Source organism: Podarcis erhardii (genome assembly GCF_964252035.2).
Source record: "Podarcis erhardii genome assembly, chromosome: 5".
NCBI classification, from domain to species: domain Eukaryota; kingdom Metazoa; phylum Chordata; class Lepidosauria; order Squamata; family Lacertidae; genus Podarcis; species Podarcis erhardii.
Window position 1 is genome coordinate 82090463 of NC_138509.1, and position 26922 is coordinate 82117384.

The 26922-nt window shown below is 45.4% G+C and overlaps 1 protein-coding gene across 4 annotated transcripts; it reads right to left on the bottom strand.

The window, feature by feature from the left end:
* Window positions 1–11495: 11495 nt before the first annotated feature.
* On the bottom strand, window positions 11496–26276 carry SPTSSB (serine palmitoyltransferase small subunit B). Of its 4 annotated transcripts, XM_081862899.1 has the most exons (4): window positions 26099–26275; window positions 24084–24299; window positions 22821–22881; window positions 11496–13513 (listed from the first exon to the last, which is right to left on the bottom strand). In XM_081862899.1, the coding sequence occupies exon 4, from the start codon at window positions 13479–13481 to the stop codon at window positions 13239–13241; it is 243 nt and encodes an 80-aa protein (XP_081719025.1). In that variant the 5' UTR covers window positions 13482–13513; window positions 22821–22881; window positions 24084–24299; window positions 26099–26275; the 3' UTR covers window positions 11496–13238. The 4 variants fall into 4 exon arrangements, with proteins under 4 accessions (XP_081719025.1, XP_081719026.1, XP_081719027.1 ...); XM_081862900.1 differs by lacking the exon at window positions 24084–24299 and having other exon boundaries at window positions 26099–26276; XM_081862901.1 differs by lacking the exons at window positions 24084–24299; window positions 26099–26275 and adding an exon at window positions 23156–23179.
* Between the last annotated feature and the right edge of the window lie 646 nt (window positions 26277–26922).

The window sequence follows — 26922 nt, forward strand, 5'->3', positions numbered from 1 at the left end:
CATATGGCAGAAATGCTGTGTCTAAACTAAAGCAGCTACCAACATCTTTGCTGTAGCAATTTGGACTAAACAGAGTAGTCACTTGCTATAGACCCTTTTCCAATTGTTGCTTTTTAAAAGTTTATTCATACAGTTTGGTTATTAGGTAATGAGAACAAAAGCCAACAGCAGTCAATCTCATTGATATGTTATATAAGATTAAAAAAACTAAAAGAAAAAGTGGGAAAAAGAAGAAAGAGAGGGAGGGAATAACAGGGGGTGGGGTGTGTGTTCAAATATTACTACAGTGGTTCCTTGGTTCTCCAACAGAATGCATTCTGGGAGTCTGTTCAACTCCTGGAACCGTATGAAAATCAAGGCGCTGCTTCTGATTGGCTGCAGGAGCGTGAGCTATCCTGAGAAGATAGGGGTGGGAACATTGGTGTAGCCAGGATTAAGGGGGTACTTTTAACGCTCTTCAGTAATATTTGTGGATGGGGGGGGGGGCTGCTCAGCAAGCAGAAGTTCAGGGACACATTCTAGCCTGGCCAAAGCACTCACAGAAGGAAGTCAGGTGAGGGATATGGCCTGAGGACAGTTCAGTGGGCCAGATATAAAGGTTTGGAGGGCCACATTTGCCCCACCACCAGCCTGAGTTTTCCCATCCATGTCACGGAGGCTGACCTTAAATGCCAGTTATAGGGCAATGCCTGAGACAGTTTTAGAGGGATAGCTGGCTGTGCTACAATATTGCATGAAAAGCAGCAGAGAATCTTCTGGCGACTTAAAGACGAATGGTACGTCTCCACGAAATTCTTCATTTTTTCATGAACTCACTCTGCTTTGTTTTGCCCTGTGGTAAGTACCGTACCCTCCTCATTTGCAACCCTTTGTGATTCTTTTGAAGCTCAAAATACAGCTTTGGAAATTACAGGCTTTCGCTTAGTGCTAGAAGAGATGGTGCAAAGCCTATCCTTTGTGTGAAATGGGTCTATTTTGAAGTCAGAACTGTCTGACGTGACTCCGCTTCCATTACAGGTTTATTTTTAACCACAGATATGCTGAACTTCAGGTCTCTTCACTCAAAATAAATATTCTGATCCCTTCGTTAGCTCGGGACATTGGCAGTGCTTTCATTTGCCACATGAAGATGTATTTGTGTTTGCTTACAAACCATGCTAAGAAGCTTTTGTAGCTCCTAGGAACCAACCAAGGACATGGGTGGCACTGTGGGTTAAACCACAGAGCCTAGGGCTTGCCGATCAGAAGGTCGGCGGTTCGAATCCCCGCGATGGGGTGAGCTCCCGTTGCTTGGTCCCTGCTCCTGCCAACCTAGCAGTTCAAAAGCATATCAAAGTGCCAGTAGATAAATAGGTACCACTCTGGCGGGAAGGTAAACAGTGTTTCCGTGGGTTGCTCTGGTTTGCCAGAGGCGGCTTAGTTATCCTAGCCACATGACCCGGAAGCTGTACACCGGCTCCCTCGGCCAATAAAGCGAGATGAGCGCCGCAACCGCAGAGTCGTCTGCAACTGGACCTAATGGTCAGGGGTCCCTTTACCTTTAGGAACCAACAAAGCAGCCTAGACCAGGGCGCCAAGCTGTGGAGGGTGCAAGGAGGAGAGTCTGGGGAGGGGAGAGTGGGAAGGTAAGCGAGGCGGAGCGGGGGCTTGGTGCCTGCGCGCCTCCAGTGCCCGTAGGAGGCGCTAGGACCGTGTTTCCTTCCTCGGCTCGCTGTAAATTGTGATCTCCAAACTAAGCAGCCTTGCCCTCTCCCCACTTCCAGCGGATTTAACTTTCTACACCAAGATCAAGGGCTCTCCCAACACCGTATCTCTGCCCTAGCACCCCTTTCCCTAGCAAAGCCCCGCTCAGCACATGCTCCTGGGGTGAGAAACCGGGAGAAGTTTCTGGCTCAATCGGAATCCGGGAGTGGTCTGTTTTTGTACCTCCCCCAGCATAAAAGTCTCATCACCCCCAGCCTTTTCCGCCCCTCCCTGCGCCGAAGACTACTGCGCAGGATGGGCGCTGGCAAGGGTGTGCTCCCCGCCTCTCCGGCTTGCTCAGGCTCGGTGTTAAGGCTCTCCCTAGCATCCTCTGCTCCTTGCACCTCTTCTCTACTGGAGGTGGGGCTTTCCTCCTCGCTGGAAGAGGAACTGCTTCACAAGATTTTTGGAGGCTCCCTATAACACAACTGCCCTTCCATCTATCGTCTCTGAGCCGGTGGCAGTTCCCTGACACCTATTTTTTTCCATAAAGGAGAATCCCCCCCCCCCCCGTCCATTATATAGGACAACCTCCTCCACAATGCCAGTTTAACACATGACCTGAGGAAATGAAATGCTACTTTTATAGAGAAATAACTTAACCAGAGTTGGATCACTTGCCTAACTAGCTCCATAGTGTCTACACTGACTGACAACAGCCCTCTGGGATTTTTACACGGTCCTGTCCCAACATATCTGGAGATGCCAGGGACTGAACCAGGGACCTTCTGCATGTGAAGCAGATGTTCAGCCGCTGACACCAGTTCTAGACCACACATTTAAAGCACATGGCTTTCTCTAGAGAATCCTGGGAAGTGTGGCTCTATGAGTGGGAAGCTACAGTTTCCAGGATTCTCTGGGGGAAATCATGTGCTTTAAATGTGTGTTGAATGTATGATGTGGGAAATGGGGATCTTTGCACCACAGCGCCGGATATGCTTAAGACGGCCCTGCTGGAGTACCATTTACCATAGCAGTGTCTGCTTTGACTGGCAGAAGTCTTTCCCATCACCTGCATCCAGATCATTTTAACTGGACCTCCTGCATCATTCAAAGCATTTTCTGTACCACTGAATTATGGTCCATCTAGTTGAAAGGTAAGGCTTATCAGAGTGACAGGGGCTACAGTCAATCCCATTCTTCCCTAAAAAGCCATCAATTTCTGCCATACCAATGAAGTCTCCAAAATTTGGTGACAACTTAGCTAAGCCCCAACAGTGTGTGTCTGTTAAGGGATGGTGGAGGCAGAAGGGTGCACAAGCTAAATAACTTCTTCCTGGGAGCCTGGTGCAAAGTGAATATTTGCTTGGTGGCTGGGAGTTATAGACCTACAACATCTGGAGGGCACATTGCCTACTCCTGATATTTCCATTGGGTGCTTTGTTGTTCTTTAGTTGTTTGGTCGTGTCCGACTCTTTGTGACCCCATGGACCAGAGCACGCCAGGCACTCCTGTCTTCCTCTGCCTCCCGCAGTTTGGTCAAACTCATGCTGGTAGCCTCGAGAACACTATCCAACCATCTCATCCACTGTCGCCCCCTTCTCCTTTTGCCCTCCATCTTTCCCAACATCAGGGTCTTCTCCAGGGAGTCTTCTCTTCTCATGAGGTGGCCAAAGTATTGGAATCTCAGCTTCAGGATCTGTCCTTCCAGTGAGCATTCGGGGCTGATTTCCTTAAGAATGGAGAGGTTTGATCTTCTTGCAGTCCATGGGACTCTCAAGAGTCTCCTCCAGCACCATAATTCAAAAGCATCCATTTTTCAGCGATCAGCCTTCTTTATGGTCCAGCTCTCACTTCCATGGGATGTAGACTGATCTTCTCCAATCCTCTGGCCATTGCTGAGTTTTCCAAACTTGCTGGCATATTGAGTGTAGCACCTTAAACTAATTCGCCACGGCAAGGCATTGATCCATGAAGGAGTTGGATGCTTTAGAGTCCTCAAATATTTATCCACTGTGCTTTTTATTAGGGTCTATAATCATACCGACCAGTGATTATCGCATTATCTGCGTGCAAACCTGTTGCAACTCTCTTAATCACAGACTTGACTTATCTCAGCATCTCTCTCTCTGTTCACTGGGTTGCCAGAGGGCAAGCCGGGGACCTGTGAGAGGTAGGAAGGGTTGGTATGTGCAGAAAAATGGGGGGAGGATGTTTAAACAGCAATACAAGCCAAACCTGAACTGCCAGCTTTATCAGGCTTGACCATCACTAGACCAAATACAATCCGGCAACACCTGACATATGCCAAGTATTTGGATACAGGCTGTTACTCAACCTGCAGGAAGACTATTGTCAGAGTCACCCGTGGTCCCAGCTCACAAGAGACCAAAGTCCAGTCCGGCTTATGTACAAAAGTTTTTATTGAAGAACATTCTTAGCTTCACAGCCGAGCTCCGTGACTCTACGTCTGTTACGCTTAGACCGCTGTTGTCGCCTCTGAGTCAGTCCCGCCTCTACACCAGTTTAAGAGGCTTGTACTGGTCCACCTCTTTCTCTCTTTCCTTTTCCGCAGGGTCTTTCTGCCCCCCTGTGTTCTCTCCCTTCGGGACTCCCCAGAGGCTGAATCCTCTGGCGCCTCCTCCCCCCTCCTTCGGGCTTTGGGACCAGGCTCCTCCCCAGGACTCTCTTCACTTCCGCGCGCCTCCCATTTTGAACTTGGCGCGCGTACGTTGCTCCTGACCTTCCCTTCGACAGTTACACTGCCCTCGATACTACTTTCCTCCCCTTCCGGCAGGACGTCTTGCCCTGATCTCCTTCCCCTCTCTGCTTCCTGTTCTGCTCCTTCTGACACACTGGTCACTCCACCCCCTTCACTCCGTTCCGGCGGAGCAGCCGGTCCCGATCTCCAACTCCCACTGGGGGTTCCCCCTTCGTTTCCCTGCTCCTGACTGCTTCCCCCTCTAGCTCCCCTTGGCTTGACCAGAGGGGCTCCCTTTTGGGAGTCCTCCGATTCACTGGACGGACTCATGGACAATCTTGGGTCATTGTCGTCCTCTTCCTCGTCACCCTGGAATCCTTCCCCCTCGCTCTCTGTCTCCTCCCTCATCTGCGCCTCTCTCCCTGAACCCCTGACAACTATGAACATATATTTTGATGATGCATCCTGAGATGTATTATGGGAAACTTTGGAAAACTTTGAAATGTAACCCATTGATTGGGGCTTCTTCGATGTAGCTGGGAGCCTAGTTGCAACCATAAAGATCAGGCCTCCTGGCTGCTGGTTTGCTTCAATTTCTTGGCTGTAGTCTTGTTTGACCTTCCAACCTAAGCCTGCGGAACTCACTGCTGCACTCTTTCAAAGTCATCCAAGTTGGTGGCCATCATTGCCTCTTATGGTAGCAAGTGCCATAGTTTAACCATGCACCAACATTCAGTTTCAATGAATGCCCACAAGTTCTAATGTTATGGGGGGGACGACTTTCTCCACGCCATCCATTATTTCATCTGCTATCATATCTGCTTCCTCTCACCTTTTCTCTAAACCAAATGCAGCAACTTTTCTTCACAGAGGAGACACTCTGCCCCATTGATCAACTGGCTCGCCCCTTTCTGTAACTTTCCCCACCTCTACAATATCATTTCTGAGGTGAGGTGAATGAAACTGCACACAATATTCCAAATGCAGACAGACTATTTTGTTGTTTAGTCGTTTAGTCGTGTCCGACTCTTCGTGACCCCATGGACCAGAGCATGCCAGGCACTCCTGTCTTCCACTGCCTCCCGCAGTTTGGTCAAACTCATGCTGGTAGCTTTGAGAACACTGTCCAACCATCTCATCCTCTGTTGTCCCCTTCTCCTTGTGCCCTCCATCTTTCCCAGCATCAGGGTCTTTTCCAGGGAGTCTTCTCTTCTCATGAGATGGCCAAAGTATTGGAGCCTCTGCTTCAGGATCTGTCCTTCCATTGAGCACTCAGGGCTGATTTCCTTCAGCATGGATAGGTTTGATCTTCTTGCAGTCCATGGGACTCTCAAGAGTCTCCTCCAGCACCATAATTCAAAAGCATCATTTCTTTGGCGATCAGCCTTCTTTATGGTCCAGCTCTCACTTCCATACATCACTACTGGGAAAACCATGGCTTTAACTATATAGACCTTTGTTGGCAAGGTGATGTCTCTTCTTTTTAAGATGCTGTCTAGGTTTGTCATTGCTTTTCTCCCAAGAAGCAGGCGTCTTTTAATTTTGTGGTTGCTGTCACTATCTGCAGTGATCATGGAGCCCAAGAAAGTAAAATCTCTCACTGCCTCCATTTCTTGCCCTTCTATTTGCCAGGAGGTGATGGGACCAGTGGCCATGATCTTCGTTTTCACGGCAAGGCAGTGATTCATGAAGGGGAGACAGACTATAGGTTTGTACAATGGCATTCTGATTTTGAAAGTTCGGTTTTTCCAAGCATGTGTGATTAGATACAGTATGTCATGCCTCAGTCCCACTGAAATCAAGCTTATGTTAGTTATGACTTAATTAAATCCCATTGGTTTCACTGAGACTAAGGCATAACTAACTTAGCCGAGGTCGAGCCCACAACAATGCAATGGAACAAGTGAGGCCCTGCTACAAAATGTTGCAGCGTGGAGCCTTTTGTTCAGGTTTCCAAATACTCTTGGCAGGTCCACTAGTGCAAGGTGCTTCTGGCTGTGCAGTGGAACTTCCCCCTCTCCTCTCCCCATGTGCCCATTGCAGCCCCGCCCTCCCATCCCTTCTGGGTGTTTCCCCAAGCCTCCTGAGCAGATCTGGGAAGGCACAACCTGTGCATGGGGAGAAGATGTTCCATAGCACAAATGAAAATCCTTATGCTGATGGCATTACTTCATCAAACTAATGCAAGGCAGGATTCTTTTGCCAGCACCAGGACAGCATTCCAGGCAGGTGAAATAAAAAATTTAAGGTCTTATATATATAATAAATGTTCATAAATGTACCAAGCAAAACATGTACATAAATATATGAACCACGTGTCTGAAGCAGTGCAGGAAAACAGCCCGGAAACCATTTTGACTCCCAAACTGACCAAATGATTTCTCTGCAAGGTCAAGGAAAACAGAAAAGCCTCCCCATGGTCTTTTCATTCACAAATCCTGCCTTAAGGGCATGTCTGTGTATGAATAGGGTGAGCCTGTGACCTGTCTCAGGAACTAAGTATTTATCATTACAAAAGACTGGCCAGGCTCCCCAGGGTATCCAATCAAGTAAGCATTAACATCTTAAAAAGTAGAGACATCACCTTGCCAACAAAGGTCCGTATAGTAAAAGCTATGGTTTTCCTAGTAGTGATGTATGGAAGTGAGAGCTGGACCGTAAAGAAGGCTGATCACCGAAGAATTGATGCTTTTGAATTATGGTGCTGGAGGAGACTCTTGAGAGTCCCATGGACTGCAAGAAGATCAAACCTCTCCATTCTTAAGGAAATCAGCCCTGAGTGCTCACTGGAAGGACAGATCGTGAAGCTGAGGCTCCAATACTTTCGCCACCTTATGAGAAGAGAAGACTTCTTGGAAAAGACCCTGATGTTGGGAAAGATGGAGGGCACAAGGAGAAGGGGACGACAGAGGACGAGATGGTTGGATAATGTTCTCGAAGCTACCAACATGAGTTTGACCAAGCTGCGAAAGGCACTGGAAGACAGGAGTGCCTGGTGTGCTCTGGTCCGTGGGGTCACGAAGAGTCGGACACAACTAAATGACTAAACAACAACAACAAAGCATTAACAGGTAACCTGCCAGATAGGAGATAAACAACAGATTTCTGGTGTAGACCATCCCTTTTTGTGATGTAGGTATGATGTGTCTGGGGGTGGTGGTCTTGAGCTACACCCCTTCTGTTATGTATGTATGATGTGTCTGGGGGTGGTCTTGGACTCCAGGACAGGCAATTTAAAATGTCTATACAAGGGTGGGCACACCTGGGTTCTGGGTCCTCCTCCTTCTCCTGCATGTGAAGGGGGCACCCTGTTTCAACAGTTCAATAAAGATCAAGCTGCTTTGCTTCTCAATATTCTCTGGTTGGCCTCTGTTATTTTCTCCGACCGATGGAGAACCTACAAAGTACTCTATAAGGCCTCCAGAAGGGAATAAGGGCAGATTTTTGTTTATTGCACAGGAAAGCCTCATTGCACAAGCGGCTTTCTGTTCCTAAAGGCTCCATGCAGCCTCTTTCAAGGACTGTCTTTGCCTCAAAGCACTTTATCCTGATGTTTGGTTAATGGCGACTGCAATCAAATTGTAGAGGCATTCCAGAAGCATTGCATGCATTCATTCAAAATGAGCAGAGGGACAAGAAGGAGCTAATGAGACAGGGGACTCGGAAGAAGTATCACAGCAGTTTAGGTCAGAAAAGGGAAAACAACTGAGGAAGACGGGCTTTCACTGTCAACCTGTGCCTGAAGCTCCTGCCTTCCAGGGATGTTGCAACAAAGCATCAACAAAGCCTTCAGACAAATAACTATTTCCATGCAAAGTAGAAACAGCCATGTTCCTCCTCTTCAGAAGCAGAGATAATCAAGAAAGGAAATTGTGCTGTAGAAAGTTACCTAGAGACAGACACAGGATGAATTTAAAACAGGCTGCATTGGCTGCTTCCAGACAGGGAGGTCTTGTACTCATAAATCACTCTTCTTCTGTAGCCTATAAGCAGAATCTCAATTGGCTTTCCACACTATGGATACTGCATTTTTCTGCATGTTCATCTTGTTATGTTCCATCTACTGCACAGTGTTAAGTGTAACATACTTTCTGTAAGGAGAGGAAGGTCCAATTTACCTCAGTGGACATTTGGGGCAGGGGAAATTCTGAGCAATCCTTAATAATAAGAACTAATTATTAATTTTGCATTAGGCATTTTATTCATTTAAGCGTGATAGCTTTTTGACATCTCATGGGTAGTAATGGGCTAAATGTTCAATTATTGTTTTTGAATTAGAACTGTTTAGTGGAAAACGTTGCTAAAATGGTGATGATCAGAAAACAGCTCTTTTTTAAACATTTACTGCTGCTACAGTGTTCTAAACCTCCTAGAAAAGCGTGGAACCACTATTATATTTAAACATATATATAGCTGGGAAAGTATTTTTGCACTAATTAATGTACTGATTAAAACATTAACTGGCCTATAAAATAGTATTTCTGGAAAAGTTAATAGTGAACATGTGCCAAAAGCTGTAATGGGTTCATCCTTGCCCACATCAAAACCATAGCTTTTGAAAGAAAGAGAGGATGAATGGGAAGAGCATCTATTAACTGTTGAGTTTGCACCAATCTTCTGTCCTCCTTAAAAACACACACACACACACACACACACACACACACACACACACACACAAGCAGGCAGACTTTTTGTGCCAAGGAAAAAAAGATGGAAGCAGAACCTGCAAAATGTGAGTGAATGAGGCATGGCAATTCCACAATAAACGCATCATACAGAAACAGCCACTGCAGATGTTAACACCTCTTCCAACCTGGGCTGCAATCCTGCACCTGTGTGCACAGGAGGACAGGGTGAGGAGTGGCTCCCATAGGAGGTCTCCTATGTCAGAATGCAGCTATATTGGGCACATGGATTGATGTGCTTGGAACATTGAACACAGATGATGAATATCTGCAGAAGCATCCAACAACCCCTTCTTCCCCAGATCTGCTGGCAGCTCACACAATTAGGAGGGGCTGTGGGATGCATCTGAGCATGGGAAGAGCTCCCAATGGACGTATCATTTCATTTCTTCCCCATTTTGTATATCTACTGTTTCTTCCAGAGGAAAACCCAAAGTAGGAAAACAGTACTAAATATAAAAATGCGGATCACTCAAAGCAAAACATAACGATTTATCAAATGCTATAAGCAAAATGTAGCAATCTATCAGAATAAAAGGGCAAGTCAAAACTCCAGAGTCATGGCATCTGTTAAATCCTTAGGAATTCATTTAACAATTCCCACTGACAGTAAAATAAGGCTATGTACACACCAGCAGCTTAAAACTCAGGAAGGTGATTTCCCCCTGCTCCACACACCAGGAGGAGAGAGAATGGGGATGTCTTCACCTGATGCACATTACCTGATTTGTTTTCTGTATAATGGAGTTGTCATCTGCATGTGTGCAACAGGGGAGTTGAACCTGGAGCCTTCTGTATGCTCTACCACTGACCTATGGCCTTTCCCCTTTTGTCTGAGGTTCATCTCTGGGACATCTCTGGGCAGGGCTGGGAGAGAACCTTTCCTGAAACTCTGGACAGCCACTGTCCAGCCACTGGAGATAATACTGAACTAGATGAACCAATGCGTGGCTCCACATAAGGCAGTTTCCTGTGTTCAAATGAAAAGCATAACACTACCATATGCACACAATACAATGATTATATTATCCACCTTTGGTCCCCACCCTGCAATCAGCCATCACCAGTGGCTCCTAGAAGCTGTCAGCATGCAACACAGGCCACACCCCAGGAAAGGGTTTAGACTGGTTGGTTAAACCAGGTGAGGGTAGCCAGTGGGTCTCAAACCCTGGGTGAATTAGGGACTTCTCCTGCATGTGAAGACAGGCTCTGACAGTTTGAGCAGATGAGGCCAATAGTGGGTCCAATGGTCAAGAAGGTGGCTTCTGCACATGCTGTAGAGGGGGCAGATGGGTCTTGTCAACCTGGGAAGGTCTTCTTCTTCTTTGGCAATCACTCGTAGCTGAGTAAGATTGTCTTCCATAAACACAGTTCCTAAAAAGGGCTGCTCAGTCATGGATACAGCTGCTGAGCTGCTGAGCTGCCTCGTTCCTTGAGTCAGAATGACTGAATATGTATCCACTGCCCATGTGCTGGTTCATGACTAGGGGCTTCCAGATTTCACAATCCTGCCCCCGTTACCATTTGCCAGTCGCCATGGGACTTTTGGGGTTTGGGTTGGGTTTTTGGAAGACGCCTGTGTGTGAATTTGTTTTATGTTGTGTAGATCAGTGCACACTGACCAACGCACAGTCTTCACAGTAGGGCTCTGTTCCGATGGCATGAAGTAGTCACGACTGCAGCCTTCATCTGCCTTCACAGCTGTTGTAACATACAGATTGTTATCATCTGCCTGTTCTGCCGTTGAGGACTTCTTGATTCATTCTTTGTCTAGCTCCTTCCCTTTGACCTTACCACCTTGGGTGACCCTGCTGGGAGTATGAGATTCCCGACGGCTTCACTCACAAGGGTCATAGGAACATGCAAGCCCACTCACCACGACAATCTAAGGTAGCCAATCTAGGAGAAGGAAAACTCTGAACCTAAACCTCCATTGCCTTGAGGGATATCTTTAGGAAAAGAAAAGGCTAAGGAGAAAACCCCACACAAACTTGGAGTCCCCAAGACAGTTGGATGGCGCCTTGTACGCCCCCTTCTGGCAACTCCTGCAGCCAAGCTGGTAACAAACATATTGTTCTGCTTTCCTTTGGACCACATCAGGAAGGCCGAGGGGGGGGTCTTGTCATCTGGGCAGCCCAGGACCTCCATACACACTGCCCAGGCTTGCACCCCAGGGAGGTCACTTCAGTGCTGCTAACACAGCAGTTTCACTTCACCCACGGATGTGCACTCCATTCTCTCTTGAGATGGACGGAGGCCAACAACAATTAAGAAGCAAAGAAACAAGAGCATAAAAATTGCCCGGGCTTCATTTAGCGTTACAAGGAGTGACAATGAACCTGTCTTAACAGCTGCCTTCACCCCTTCTCTCACTATGAATGGAGTGAGCACAATTGCATCCCTAACAAATGACACACAGGCACCTCTTAAAATAAACTTAACTTTATTCTTGTTTCTGCAAAACAGCATACATGTTCAGATCTCTTAAATCTTCAAGACACGTCTTTGTGACAGAAACAATGTAACTTGCTTTTTTTTTTACATGCAGTGTCTCACACAGTCTGCATAAAAGAAGCAATTTCCTGATATTGCATGTAATTTTGCAAACACTGAGTGTTATTTACATTTAACACTTAAAATCGCCTCCAGCAGTTGTAGAGTTGCGCATCGCTGCAAGAAGCACATCTAGCAGATATGCAAGCTTGCCCTGTGTGGCATTCATATTTCATTTAGATAAAAGTATAACATTGACACATTTAAAAGGCAAAAAGAAAAGTCGGCCCAAGGGCAGCTTGCTTTTTTGCTTTCTAAAAAGGGAAATCTCAGTATTGAATCTTCCATATAAATGCTTTTAGAGCCTTTGCAGCTATTTGGATATTGCTTCTACTTCTAGAATAGCATGAACACATGCTTTATTTACCTCGTGTGAAAAGTAACAGAATAGGAAGTAGTTCTGTATTTGGCATTCAACAAGGTGAACTCCATGCTGCAAGGCAAAACAACAACAAAACCTTCACCGTAAACAACAGGTACAGCTCCACTCTGTTTCCTGCAAAATGTCAAGATTTTTAAAAACATATATATTGCAATGGCTCCTCCCCTCAAACCCAGATACACTTTCCTGTCCTGACAGAACTATAACATATTTGAGATACAGGCTCTTGATTATTTCATGTTTGGGATCCAGAAGGAGCTTTACTTGAGGGAAAAACACTTCTACTCCCATAAGTCGGCCCTCCACCCCATTTCTGCCAAGTCCTGCCTCCAGTGGCAGCCACCTGCAATACATCCATCACTTTTGTGGAGGGTCCCTCACAGGACCAGCTTTTTGGGAAGGTGGGGGAGCAAAAGGGCTGCTGTGGGAGGAAGGAGAGAGAATACCCCTCTGCGTAGGCAGATTTCTGCTTAGCCTTCGCCAAACCAGGTGTGTGTTTCCCAATTTTGCCCTTCTCTACTCAGAATACATAAGCTGAAAGTCATCCCTTTAAATCCAGGTGTAAAGTCCTATATAAAAAGCTACTTTATATGTGTCATCAGGGAAGAACTGGGCTTGGGGAAGCATCACAAGAGAAAAAGTTACTGAACTTTTATAAAAGCATCGTTTTCAAAACAAAAAGCCTTAAACGTTGTAATTGTAAGGGTTCTTCTTACAAAAATATTCGCAGATTCCTTCCTGCTAGATAGGAAAACGCTCAAGGTATGATGTGTGCAAGACAGGTGAGCGAACCACATGCAAGACTGACCCAACAGTGGTCCCCAAAAGGTGATAATGAATCAGGTTCACTAGGCATTTAAGATGTGTCACATAGGAATGCAATTCATACAGAGGTTCTTAGCAAAGCAACACATTACAAGGGGAAGTTGTCACCAACATCCCAAACCTACGCATATCTACTTGGAAGTAAGCTGCGTTTGATGGGTCTTACTCCCAGGTAAGCTTGGATAGGATTGCAGCTTCAAACAGAATAGAAGATGTTCCAATGAGAGAGAGCCAGCTGGTATTTACGGCAATGACAGCCTGGCTTGGTTAAGAGAAGGCGGAATCTGCATACACATCAACCCACATGTTCAAAATTGCTTCCAAAACAAATACAGTCAAAGAAAGAGGAAGACTGTGGTGTTTGTTTTTTCCACTGCATGCAAAGAACTGCTCGTTGGTGCTGGTGGGATCACTCCATAAGCGAAGCAGTACTTTCGGGTTGACTTCCAAATATCTGCGAGAAGAACTCAAAAGCCAAGCGGATGTGGATGGGGATGAAGACGTAAGCCGTGTAGACCACCATGGCAACCACCGTAATTGTGATGGTGTGAAACATGGATCGTTCCCAGGGCTCCAGGACGTAGCTGCAGGTGATCAGGAGATACTGGTAATACAGCCAGTAGATGTAATCCTTCATTCGCTTCAGATCCATCGCTGGCTCAGGCTGGCTTCAGGAAAGCGGATCTGTGAGAGAAAACAGGAGAGTATAGCTGCAGAGAAGAGAAGGGAAAACCTTGTAGCAGGGAATCTGCAAGACTAGAATTACCAGTGCTCTTTGCAAGGCAAATGGGTTGCTACCCTTATTTGCAGAACGGCTTAAAAATAACCTGGGGTGCTGGGTTTTTATTTCACAGCTGCCCATTAATCCCCATCATCAGGTGTGTGTTAATACACAGGAAGACCAGTAAAAGGCCATGGGCTGAATATATGTTTGGGTGCAGGAGGTTGTCTACAAGTGACTATCCTAGGGGTAGCCAAGATGTCCTCCAGGTGTTATGGAGAACAGCTCCCAGCATCCCTGCCTGCTGGTTTGTGGCTTATGAGAGTTACTTTTGTCCCCCCCCCCCCCGTCTTAGGTTTAAAAACAATACAAATGAACACTTATCTTAAAAAGCATTTTTTTGCAGTTTTTATGATATGTTTCTACGCTGCCTTGAGACGTATATAAAAGGTGATTCATAAATATAGCCATCCTTATCATCTGATGAATTTAGCACTCTACATCCTAGAGAGTATTTGCAGATGTCCAGATTGCTGAGGAGCTCACACATCCCAAGGTGTCACAGGAGTGTGTTTGTCAGTAATCATACAGTTCAAAATTCAGGTAGGTAGCTGTGACGCAGTCGCAATATATAGAAAAATAAAAAAAATTGTCCAGTAGCACCTTAGAGACCAACTAAGTTTGTTCTGGGTATAAGCTTTCGTGTGCATGCACACTTCTTCAGATACATACAGGTGAAACTCAAAACATTAGAATATAATGAAAAAGTTCATTTTTTTCAGTAATTCAACTTGAAAGGTGAAACTAATATATGAGATAGCCTCATGACATGCAAAGCAAGATATGTCAAGCCTTCATTTGTTATAATTGTGATGATTATGGCGTACAGTTGATGAAAACCCCAAATTATCAGTATCAGAAAATTAGAATATTAAATGAAATAAGCAAAACAAGGATTGCAAATAGATCTTTCGCTAATGGGGCCGCCTGCTGTTGCTGCACCGTTGGCGCGCAATTTCCATTCTTTTTTTTATTATTATTAATTTTTAAAGAAAATTTTTCTTTTACAAATTATTTGAACACAATCATATTCCATATGTTACAAATTTTTGACTCCCCCCCGCTCCCCCTGCAATCCTCATACTTTTGTATTTATTCCGCATTTCCTTTATAATTATATTGCCAGTTTATAAATCTTTACAGCTCTTTTCCCTTTCACAATACCCTTTCTCATTCACAAAGCCTCTTTAAATCCAACTAGCATTGTCTGCTCATCACAAATGTTTTCCAGATAAATCGTAAACTTTCTCCAGTCCTGAGTGAACTTGTGGTCTTTCTGGTATCTGATTTTCCCTGTCAATTTATCTAGTTCAGCAAAGTCCATCAGTTTCTGCCTCCATTCTTCCAGTGCAATTTCCATTCTTATCCAGGCGCAAAGTTCTTAACCTGGAGCAACCACTTCCTGGTTAGAAGAGTTTGTAACCCAAAGCGTCTGTAAGCTGAGGTACCACTGTATTAAGGCAGGGTTGGTATTCAGCTAAGTTTAACTCAGCATAAACCTAATGAAATTAATGGACCTATTCCCCACCCCCCATGGGTGTACTCTATGAGTAAAATTAGGTCATCCTAAGTATTTATCCCTGAGTGCTCCAAGTCTCAACTCAAGCCATATTGCCCAATAAGTGTAATGTCACAATCCCAGAGCGTCACTCTAACAGCACTGCAAGAATTTGCAGGATTCAAATGCTCAAAGCAAGCTTATTAACTCTGAGCTAATCCTTTGTTGTCAGCATCTGAACAGAAGCCAACAGAGCTGGTGCCAGAGCTGGCGTCACTGAAAGAAGGCTTGAGTGTCAGCATTATGAATGTAAAAAGCTTCCAAATTATCAGATTGCACCAGAAACACCTTAAGCTACTTTGAATCCCTTTGAAAAATGGAGGGGGTGGGGTCATCCAAATAAATAATGTATTGTACCAAGTAACTGGAGATCAGAGCAATCTTCGTCGCACACATTACTTCTGGTTCCTTGCTGTCTGGAACAGTTAACCAAGTTTGAGGGCATGATAATTGGAGGGCGGCCATGTGCCTTGACTTTGCAAAGGGCATTCCTCTATCTGAAGGGCTGTAACCAAAAGAGCTGTGTGAACATTCAGCACAGCAGGCCAAATTCAATGGAACTCCCTTCCATTCAGGGTGCAAGTCTCCCAATTCCATGGGCCACACAAACACCTGAGGTCACTGTTAAAGAGTACTCATGGGAAGTGCGACAAAATATTGCTGGGTCTCTTCACTTCCTTGCAGGAAAATCATAGAATCCCAGAATCGCACGGTCTCTGCCACCATGGGAGTGGCATCCGTTAAGGCAGACCAGAACCAGAAGCGTGAGCCCACCAAAACTCTTAATCAGGCTTAATTTTAACAAAACAGAAGCGTGGATGGGATGGGGAGAAAAAGCTGTCTTGGTACTGAGGCCATAATGCCTGCGTTGGCCAAACATTTATCTCTGTTGCACAGGAGGGGCATGGCTACAGGGGCATAACTATGAGGGTTGTCGTAAAACAGCACCTGCCACTGCATCACAGTCTTGGAGCAAAACTTTATAAGGAGAATCTGAAAAATGGCTTTGGCTCCTTGGACCCAAAACCAGATTTTCCAGCTTTTCTGTTGCATACCACTGCTCAGATCAGTTTGATCTACTAAGTGAAAGATCGAGGGCTTCTTCCTGAAGGCGAGGCTCACATCTTGCTTACTGCCTGTCTCCTTTAGAGAAATATTTATATTCCTGGCCAATGCCCATTTAATTATTGGGGCCTGAGCGGCAAGCTACACATGATACTAACTAAAAATATGGGTAACTAAAAGGATAACTAAAAATATCAAATCAACGCAGCTCTGTCAGGGATGGAGAACAGGAAGAAGGTTGCATTAGGATGGTGCTGCAAGAAGAGTTAATGTTTTCCTCATGGCAACACCCACCCAAACAGTTTATGGTCCTGCTTATGGTATCTGCATTGTGCCCGATTCCCCTGGCCAAAAAAAGCAGGCTTTGGTGGGTGAGCACTTCTGATCACGGGTTGATAGGATTAACTCTAGTGGCACAATGCCCCAATCTAATTTATCCTGCCCTTCCTTTATAAGGCTTAACAAAACAGCCAGAGAGTGGATCATTGGTCTCTGTAATGGGTAGAGTTTTGGCCCGTTGTGTTGGAACGAAGCAACTTGAGGCAGCAGACACACTGACTTGTGGTTGCTCTCTTATTTGATTTTAGCTCTCTTCACCGCATCTTGACAGTTTTGGAAAATTCCGGGTACCAGTCAGGTATCTCACCTTATGCACAAGAAGTGGAAAGGAGCACCCCGCTCCCAGGGTTATCACACCAACAATCCATTGCTCTTCTACTGTTCTCTGTTAAGTTTTGTCAGATTACAGCAACCGAGAACCAGAGAATTGTGGAGCGGGAAACGAGCCCGGGGGTCATCTAGTCCAACCCCCTGCAATGCAGAAATCTCAGCTAAAGCATTCACGGCAGATGACCATTCAAATTCTTCTTAAAAGCCTCCAAGGAAGGAGAGTCCACCACCTTTCATGGGAGTCTGTTCCTATGTCATACAGTTCTTACTGTCAGAAAGTTCTTCCTGGTGTTTAGTAGGAATCAGATGAAGTCATTGGTTTGAGTCCTTCCCTCCAGAGCAGGAGAAAACAAGCTTGCTCCATCTTCTACCTGCAACTACAGTGGTACCTCGGGTTAATAACTTAATTTGTTCTGGAGGTCTGTTCTTAACCTGAAACGGTTCTTAACCTGAGGTACCACTTTGGCTAATGGGGCCTCCTGCTGCCGCTGCTGCACGATTTCTGTTCTCATCCTGAGGTAAAGTTCTTAACCCGAGGTACTATTTCTGGGTTACTGGAGTCTGTAACCTGAAGTGTCTGCAACCTGAGGCACCACTGTACTCATTTTCATTTTTTTGAACTGACACTCAGAAGAATCTTAGCACCACTGGAAGTAATAATTACCAGAGCGTACTTGACCAGGCTGGCCTAGTCACTTGCAACAAGAATTGCCTCCAGGTAGGCAGGCCAGGAAGCTTTATAAAAACAAATTCTCCCTTTCTCTCTCTCTCTCTCTCTCTCTCTCTCTCTCTCCCTCTCCCTCTCCCTCTCCCTCTCCCTCTCTCTCCCCCCCCTCTCTCTCCCCCACCAGCATTCTCTTCTTCTTCTGTCAAGCCACATGTGGCTGACGGAGGGATGTATGTATGTGCAGGCTAGTAAAAAACAAAACTGGCAAAACAAAGCTAGCAACTTTTATGAGTTTACAGTGTGTGTAGAAGTAGTAGTAGTAGAAGAAGAAGAAGAAGAAGAAGGAAGAAGAGTTTGGATTTTATATCCCGCTTTATCACGACCCGAAGGAGTCTCAAAGTGGCTCACATTCTCCTTACCCTTCCTCCCCCACAACAAACACTCTGTGAGGTGAGTGGGGCTGAGAGACTTCAGAGAAGTGTGACTAGCCCAAGGTCACCCAGCAGCTGCATGTGGAGGAGCAGAGATGCGAACCCGGTTCCCCAGATTATGAGACTACCGCTCTTAACCACTACAGCACACTGGCTCGAAGCATCAATCTGAGCTGTGAAAGCACACTCAATACTTTGTCAATGGACATAAGAAAATAGTCCCTGCAGAGGACTGAGTTCACAGGCAACCAGACCTGCAAATGTGAAGCAGTAACCAATTGTATACAATAAAGGTTGGCTGTCTCAAGTAACATCATGAACCCACTCTTCAGTTGCAGCTTTCCAGCTCTTTGTTGTTGTTTTTGAAACCTTTAAAGCAATGAATTTACATGAACACGTGCTTTAAAAAAAGGTAGGGGTGGAAGGAGAAAATGACACTGAGATCTGCATCTTAAATCACTGCCACATCTATCTATCCAATGCAAAGCATGGGGGAGCCAATATCCACAGAATCATAGTTGGAAGGGACCCCAAGGGTCATCTAGTCTAACCCTCCCCCAATGCAGGAATCCTGCCCACAGTTGTTCCTATGTGGGCTCGAACCACCAACTTTCTGGTTAACAGCTGGATGCACTGACTCATTGCTCTCAACACGTTTTTTTTAAGGGAACACAATCTTATTTTGCAAGACTTGTTTAGCTATTATTTTAGGACATACCATAGAGAAACCCAACTGTACCGGGTTTATTAACAACATACACACACCGAATATCATAGGAAATGGTCAGGGATAATGGGAGTTGTAGTCCAACAACATCTGGAGAGCTCCACGTTGGTCATCCCTGTTCTGTAAGTGTTAACTTCTTTTGCCACAGGATAAGCATATTTGCAGAAGCTTTCTGTTTTAGACTATGCTTTCCATACGCAACAACAAAACAAAGGAATCAGGGTTTAAAACAAACCAGGATCACAGGTTGCAGGCTGTATTTCATCTGCATGCCTTTAATACTGGAGAGGTCACAGATGTGATGCCTCAGAGTGGTCCACAGTCAAGAAAAAAAAGCATCTGAGCATCTTTGGACTCATAGCAGCCAACTCCCAATAAAATATTTAAGGGGGCTGCCCCCTACAAGTTGATGGGCATTGCCATTCAGATGGTGTGTGTGAGAGCCATATCCTGTGACTGATTATGCAGGATGGGGCTTACCTGTCCCCCCCCCCATATTTTATCCAAGTTAGCACCCATTTGGAATGCTTCCCCATGCATCTTCTTTGCAATCTCATCCTCTCTCTATCTGCCCTCAATGTGGCTCCTGGGCTGCCATTGGCTCAAGACGACTCAATCCATCATTCATTATATGGGCAGAGACTCATTCAAACAAAACAGACAAAGAATAAAAACATGATAATTAAAACATCCATTCACGGTGCTCATATCGACAAGGCTGCATATCTCACCCCCGTAGGGGACAGCTGCATATTCCTGCAATGCAGGGGGCTGGACTAGATGAAGCTCAGGGTCCCTTCCAACTCTGCAATTCTATAATGTAATGAAGAGGATAAAGACATGAGGTGCAAATTGCAGTCAAAATGATAGTGGCTTAGGAGAATTCAAGTCAGATGCTAAGGTCCCCACCGCAGAGGCAAACAGAAATAGTTTCTCACTTCTTGTTGAGATCAAGGTGTGATGATTTTTTGGGGGTGGGGTGGGGGGTGGGAGGGGAGAGAATCTGTGCAAATCAGCCTAATATCAAGGTTTTCAGAATACTCCACCCCTAAACAAAACGGGACTTCTAAAATGCCCCCATAAAAAAAATCAAAAGCAAAAATTGAACACACGGTCAAGTTTGAAGAAGCGTTCTGCAAAACTCGAAATTTAGCTTTCCGCTTTATGGGTTTTAGGTCATTCCGATAAAGGCACTATGATACTGTTTCCTGTATACTCAGGCAAAGCAAACTTTACTCCTCAAGTGATTACAGTTGTGGTGTCACGACCGTGCTATTACATGGGGCACTCCTATCTGTAAATGGGGCACTCCTGTGCACCTTGGATTAGAAACAGTAGTAGGTGGTGCACTCTGATCACCACACCACTGTGACTCTAGCAATGTGGGGAAGTTTTCTAGTTCTCCAGAATGCTTCACCAGATGGGCTGGCAAAGCTGGCTTGATGTTGCTGCCACAAGCCCCTGCGCTGGGTCTTAAGATAGAGTAAAAGAAGAGATAAGCAGACCTGTAGCATAATCCTAACCACGTCTACTCAAAAGTAAGTCCTGTTGGATTCAGCGGGACTAATTCCCAGGTAATTGCAGGTAAGAGTGCTGTCTTAGGATCCCCTCTGATACTACTTATTTTGGAGAAAGTCACACCCAGCTCCGCAAGGGTTGTGATGACATGGTTACTTCTTTGTAAGCATAAATAGGTTTGCACCATAGATCTCACTGTCTCTAATGTAATATATTCCTGGAATAATCTGGGGTGTGTGTTGCCAGTGCTTTTCTTCTAGAAAAAATGGTGCCCGTACTTACCATGAAGTTGTTATAGTACGTGCCACAATTTTAACCAGTGCTTTTCTTCTAGAAAAAATGGTGCTGGTACACCTTTTGTACCCCCAGAAGAAAGTACGGTATGCTGCTTAATAGTAATAATAATAAGGCTAAACTTATAGTGAACAATGTGATCACGGAAGAACTTAAAATAGAGAAAGGGACACGCCAGGGGTGCCCAATTTCCCCATTACTCTTTGTTTCGGTCCTGGAGGTTTTGCTGAACATGATAAGAAAGGACCAGCTGGTTAAAGGGGTCCAGGTCGGAGCGAAACAATATAAATTGAGAGCTTTTGCAGATGATTTGGTACTTACATTACAAGAGCCAGAATCTAGTACTAAAAGGGTTTTGGAATTGATGCAAGAATTTGGTCAAGTGGCAGGATTTAAATTTAATAAGTCAAAAACTAAGGTATTAGAGAAAAACTTAACAGTTACTGAGAAAGAGAAGTTTCAGAATGAGACAGGTTTAACTGTGGTTAAGATTGTAAAATATTTGGGGATCAATATGACAGCTAAAAATATGAATCTATTTAAAGACAATTATGAGAAATGTTGGAAACAAGTGAAAAAAGATCTAGAAATTTGGTCAAATTTGAAGCTTTCCTTGTCTGGTCGAATAGCAGTTATAAAGATGAATGTATTGCCTAGAATGTTGTTTCTGTTCCAAACATTGCAAATTGTGGACAAGATGGAATGTTTCAAGGGTTGGCAGCAAGACATTTCTAAATTCATCTGGCAGGGCAAAAAGCCCAGAATAAAATTTAAGATTTTAACGGATGCAAAGGAAAGAGGGGGATTTGCCCTGCCAGATTTGAAACTTTATTATGAATCAGCAGCTTTCTGCTGGTTAAAAGACTGGCTGCTTCTTGAGAACACAGACATTTTAGATTTGGAAGGTTTTAACAATTTTTTGGGGTGGCATGCATATTTGTGGTATGACAAGGTTAAGGCTCATAAAGGCTTTAAAAACCATATTGTCAGGAAAGCACTGTATAATGTCTAGATTAAATATAAAGATTTGTTGGAGAATAAAACTCCAAGGTGGCTGTCACCAATGGAGGCAAAAGCTTTGAAAAAACTTAATATGGAGTCTAAATGGCCAAAATATTGCGAAATTTTAGAACAGGAGGGTAATAAGTGGAAATTGCAGAGTTTTGAGAATCTAAAAGATAAAGTGCGAGACTGGCTTCACTATTATCAAATACTGGAGGTCTATAAGTTGGACAGGAAAATTGGCTTTCAGGTGGAAAAATCAAAACTGGAAACAGAGTTGTTAGAACCCAAAACTAAGAATCTGTCAAAAATGTATAACTTGCTGTTGAAATGGAATACGCAGGATGAAACAGTTAAATCAGCTATGATTAAGTGGGCACAAGATATTGGTCATAACATTATGTTCGCTGACTGGGAAAGGTTGTGGACCACCGGTATGAAATTCACGGCATGTAATGCCTTGAGAGAGAATATTATGAAAATGATCTATAGGTGGTACATGACCCCAGTCAAGCTTGCAAAAATTTACCACTTATCAGATAATAAATGTTGGAAATGTAAAGAAAATGAAGGTACATTTTTTCACCTCTGGTGGACATGCCCAAGGATTAAGGCTTTCTGGGAAATGATATAATGAAATGAAAAAGGTATTTAAATATACCTTCTTGAAGAAACCAGAGGCCTTTCTCCTGGGTATGGTTAGCCATGTGGTGTTAAAGAAGGACAGAACCTTTTTTATGCATGCTACAACGGCAGCAAGGATTCTTATTGCAAAGTATTGGAAGACACCAGATCTACCCACCCTGGAAGAATGGCAGATGAAGATGACAGACTACATGGGACTGGCAGAGATGACTGGCAGAATCCGAGACCAGGAGAAAGAGACAGTGGAAGAAGATTGGAAGAAATTTAAAGACTATCTTATTAAACACTATAAAGTAAATGAAGGCTAGAAAGATATGGGTTTAAAAATTAGTGGTTTTCAGGAGCGTTGATTAAGGAAAAAGAACAGAATTATCAAAAACTATAGGAAATAAGGGAATGGATTTGCTGATAAGACAAATGAGATTAGAATACAGAAGGGAGAGGTGTGAGGAGGTCGGGGAAATTAGGTTTAAGAAAATAAGGTTTGAAATTATACTTGTTTTTGGTCTTTTGTTTGTGTATGCTTTTAATGTTGTTTGTGTTTATATGTTTTAATTGGAAACTTTAATAAATATCATTTTTTAAAAAAAAATAGTAATAATAATAGAAAGAGAAAAAATGAGAAAGAACTCACCACAGTGCTTCGAAAGTTAGGCGAAGGATGCTCCAAACTTCTTTACTGACTGGACTCTTCACTGCACAGAGAGATCAGAGAATGGAGTAAGGAATTTCTCCACCTACTCTCTGGGCTGCTATCCACCCACTTTGACTGCCAACCCAGTTCCAGAACAAGTAGCTGACAGCGCAAACACACACACATGACTTGGTCCACCTTCCTAGGGAGCAGCTTCTCAGCATGCGAATTCTCCTTTGCCACTACTGGCCGAGAGCCAAGCAGAGCACCCTCCCCAGCCGCCAACGCAACCAACAAAAATGCACCACCTATACTGTTGGGTGTGTGGGTGTTACCCTGAGCACATGGAGCCACTGTTGATGCTTCCACCGTACTGCAGCTTCAGTTCATATATTGGGAAAGGGCTGTTTCCTCCTCTATGGCCAGGGATATTTAAAGAAGGGCATCACGTCGGCAGGGGTAAGGTGGCAGGGAGAGAGACGTGTGTCTACGAAACCAGGAGAAGGAAAAACACCAGGAAGGTTGCAGGCATTTAGAGGGGGGGGGGGAGAGAGAAGCCTTTTCATTTTGCTTTCAGCAGGTTCTCCCCCCCCTTTTTGGGGGGGGGGGAGGCTGTTGGATGCGCCAAACCGCAACACCCAAAGGCAGCACTAAAAGCTGCCAAGACTGCTCCTTCCTCCCCCCCCCCAGCCTTTATTATAATAAAACAGTTAAGCACCTTAAGCGGCTTAACGCCCTTCTTATGGCACGAGCTGTTCCTTTGGGCTCCACAGCAACTAAGGGCATGGTAAAAGCGTGGTTAAAGTTGTTGTTGCTGTTCTTAAAAAAAAAAAAAAAAAGGTGCCCCAGGAGTATTTGCTGGCATTGCTACGACAGATAATAATCATAATCATCATCCTATTAAGATCATTCCCAGCGCTCGTGGCGTGGGGCTGCCCAGCCTCCAAGCGCCTCGCTCGGGAAGGGAAGCCGCAGCCCCGCCGCAGCCCGGAGGAAAGGAAGGGCAAAGGGAAGGGCCAGCTAGCTCCTTCGTCCCCAGGCCGCCCTTGTTGCGTTTTGCCTAGCCAGGAGGAAAAAGAGAGGCAGACGGCAGCATGGCAAGAGCTCCGAGCAGGGAGGACACAAGCGCAAAGGAAGGAGGCCGTTCCCGCAGTGGCGCATGGCGACGGAGGCGAGGCGAGGCGAGGCGAGGCGGGCTTCCTTCCCCTCCGGATTCCCGCCGCGCCCGGAGACACGAGAGCATCTCTCCGTCGATCCGCCTACCTCTAAAGTCTCTTCTGCTCCATGCCGAAGGAGGGCATCCCCCGCGCTCGCCTCCGGCCGCCGGGTCGTCGCCTCGATGCGAGGGAGCGCGGCGTCTGGGCGGCGTCCGGCACTCGGGCGCGGGGGCGACGCTTTCCAGCTTCCTTCGGCAGGAGAAAGCCGCCCGGGGAGGAGGAATCTTGCGCTGCGTTAATTCCGAGCACCCCGGTCATTACGCTATGAATGGAATAACAAGCAGCCATCCTTAAAAAAAAAAAGGGGGGGGCACCTGTGGCCCTCCTGGAGTTCTCGAACTTCTTATTCCTCGCCAGCCAAGCCAGTGCTGGGGGATGATGGGAGATGTAGTCCAGCAATAGGTAAAGGTAAAGGACAGTTAAGTCCAGTCAAAGACGACTATGGGGTTGCAGTACTCATCTCGCTTTCAGGCTGAGGGAGCCAGCCTTTGTCCACAGACAGCTTTCCGGGTCATGTGGGCAGCATGACTAAACCGCTTCTGGTGCAACAGAACACTGTGACAGAAAGCAGAGTGCATGGAAATGCCGTTTACCTTCCCGCCACGGTGGTACCTATTTATCTACTCACACTGGTGTGTTTTCAAACTGCTAGGTTGGCAGAAGCTGGGACAGCAACAGAAGCTCAAATCGCCAACCTTTGGTAAGCCCAAGAGGCTCCGTGTTTTAGACCACACTGCCACCCACGTCCCAGTCTAGCAATAGCTGGTAGGCCAAAGGCTGCTCCCACTCCCCACCCTCAAGAAAAGGCCTGCTCCCACCAACCACCTTGGAGATACCTGTATAAAAGAGAACTGCAAACTCCTTCACACCACACACTGTGCCTTCAAAGCACCTTTGAAACCCTTTTCCCCCCTCAAATAATTCTGGGCCTTGAAGTTTACACCTCGCAGAGTTAGAATTCCCACCCCCACCCCCGTCAACAAACTGCAGTGCCCAGAATTCTTTGAGGGAAGGAACATGTTCCCAATGCGGTTGGAAAGGGCCACATGAAAGGGGATCTTCTTAGCAGCTGTATGCTCCAAAGTCAAGCATTTAAGTACACAGAGTGAGGACACCATGTGCTTCAATTTCATAAGAATGGTCTACATGCTCTGTCATGAACAATGGAACTTTCTAGAAAACACAAGTCAAGAACACTTTGGCGTACTCGCAATAATTTGTCCACGCATGCACAGAGAAAATAGTAGATCTTGCAGAAAGGCAACCCGTGGAGAATAGCAACAGTTGTTGCAAAACATCCCTAATTTTTATTGTATAATTGTATAAATATAAGATTATTGCATGATCTTAGAAGCGGCACGGCTGTAAGCAGGCACGGCTGCGACTATCATGAAGAGACCCTGCACTTCTGAATTTGCCACCATACCACTGTGTTTGACGTAACTTGTGAAAGAGGGAACATGCAAATGTTTCTCCATAGATTCAGGGGAGTCTTTAGCATATGCGCCGCTGGGGTGCAAAAATCTGCCCAGCACCCCCAAATCGTTGAGTCTGACAATTGGCGCTGTTGTGAATGACAAGCGCCGCCGCCAGCACGGCGCGTCTTTGGTAAATGAGCACACAAATTTGATACATTTTGGTAAAACCTAGGTATATATGTATTTCGTTTTTTCTAGCTTGATCAAAATTATTTATTATTTCATTACAGGTAGATAGTTAAGAGCTTAGGCGGCTTCAGCGGCAGGGGCCTGGGGCCCCCCAGAATTCGGTGCCCAGGTGCCCCACACCCCTTGCACCCCTGGGTAAAGACGGCCCTGCATAGGTTACCTCAAAAGTGCATAGTTGGAGGCTGTTAGATGTCTCAACAATTACAGTTTCTACTTTTTGCTCTCCAGTATACATAGCAAGCAACCCTCTTAGTGTCCTCAAAGTCAATCAGGTGTATATTATCCCATTTGCACTTGCAGGCCTGTGTGACAAACCTCTCATCCCTTTGTTTGTTAACTGAAGAACCAGATGGCACCTATTTAAGGAACCTGGAGGTGACCCAGGGACCCTCACCAGCCACTCCTTTTTATGTTAAGATCACTGTGCTGCAAACTTTATAATGCTGGACATCTCTTTGAGGATTTAACTGAGGCTGCTTTTTCACTTTTGAACTTGTTTCATGGTGAACTTTTATGCTGCAGATGATGGGACAGCGCAGCAGGCTGATGTACTGTGGATCACAAAGGTTAGAACTTGACAGTTGGAGGCTGTTAGATGTCTCAACAGTTACAGCTCCTGATTCTTGCTGTTAGCTGTCCTTTCCTGTATATATAAAAACCAACCCTCCTAGTGTCCTCCGAGCCAATCAGGTGTCATGTGAACAACCTCAGGCTTTTAGGAAAGGTGGGGTATAAGGCTGCAGCACTACATATGCTTACTTGGAAGCCAGTCCTACGCTGGAGCTTGCTTCTGAATTGTTGTTTAGCCATTTAGTCATGTCCGACTCTTTGTGACCCCATGGACGAGAGCACGCCAGGCACTCTTGTCTTCCACTGCCTCCCGCAGTTTGGTCAAACTCATGCTTCGGGAACACTGTCCAACCATCTCGTCTTCTGTTGTCTTCTTCTCCTTGTGCCCAAATCTTTCCCAACATCAGGGTCTTTTCCAGGGAGTCTTCTCTTCTCATGAGGTGGCCAAAGTATTGGAGCCTCAGCTTCACGATCTGTCCTTCCAGTGAGCACTCAGGGCTGATTTCCTTAAGAATGGATAGGTTTAATCTTCTTGCAGTCCATGGGACTCTCAAGAGTCTCCTCCAGCACCATAATTCAAAAGCATCAATTCTTTGGCGATCAGCCTTCTTTATGGTCCAGCTCTCACTTCCATACATCACTACTGGG

Excerpts from the sequence above, each read along its gene's own strand:
- SPTSSB (XM_081862900.1), bottom strand. The coding sequence starts at position 13,481 with ATGGATCTGAAGCGAATGAAGGATTACATCTACTGGCTGTATTACCAG.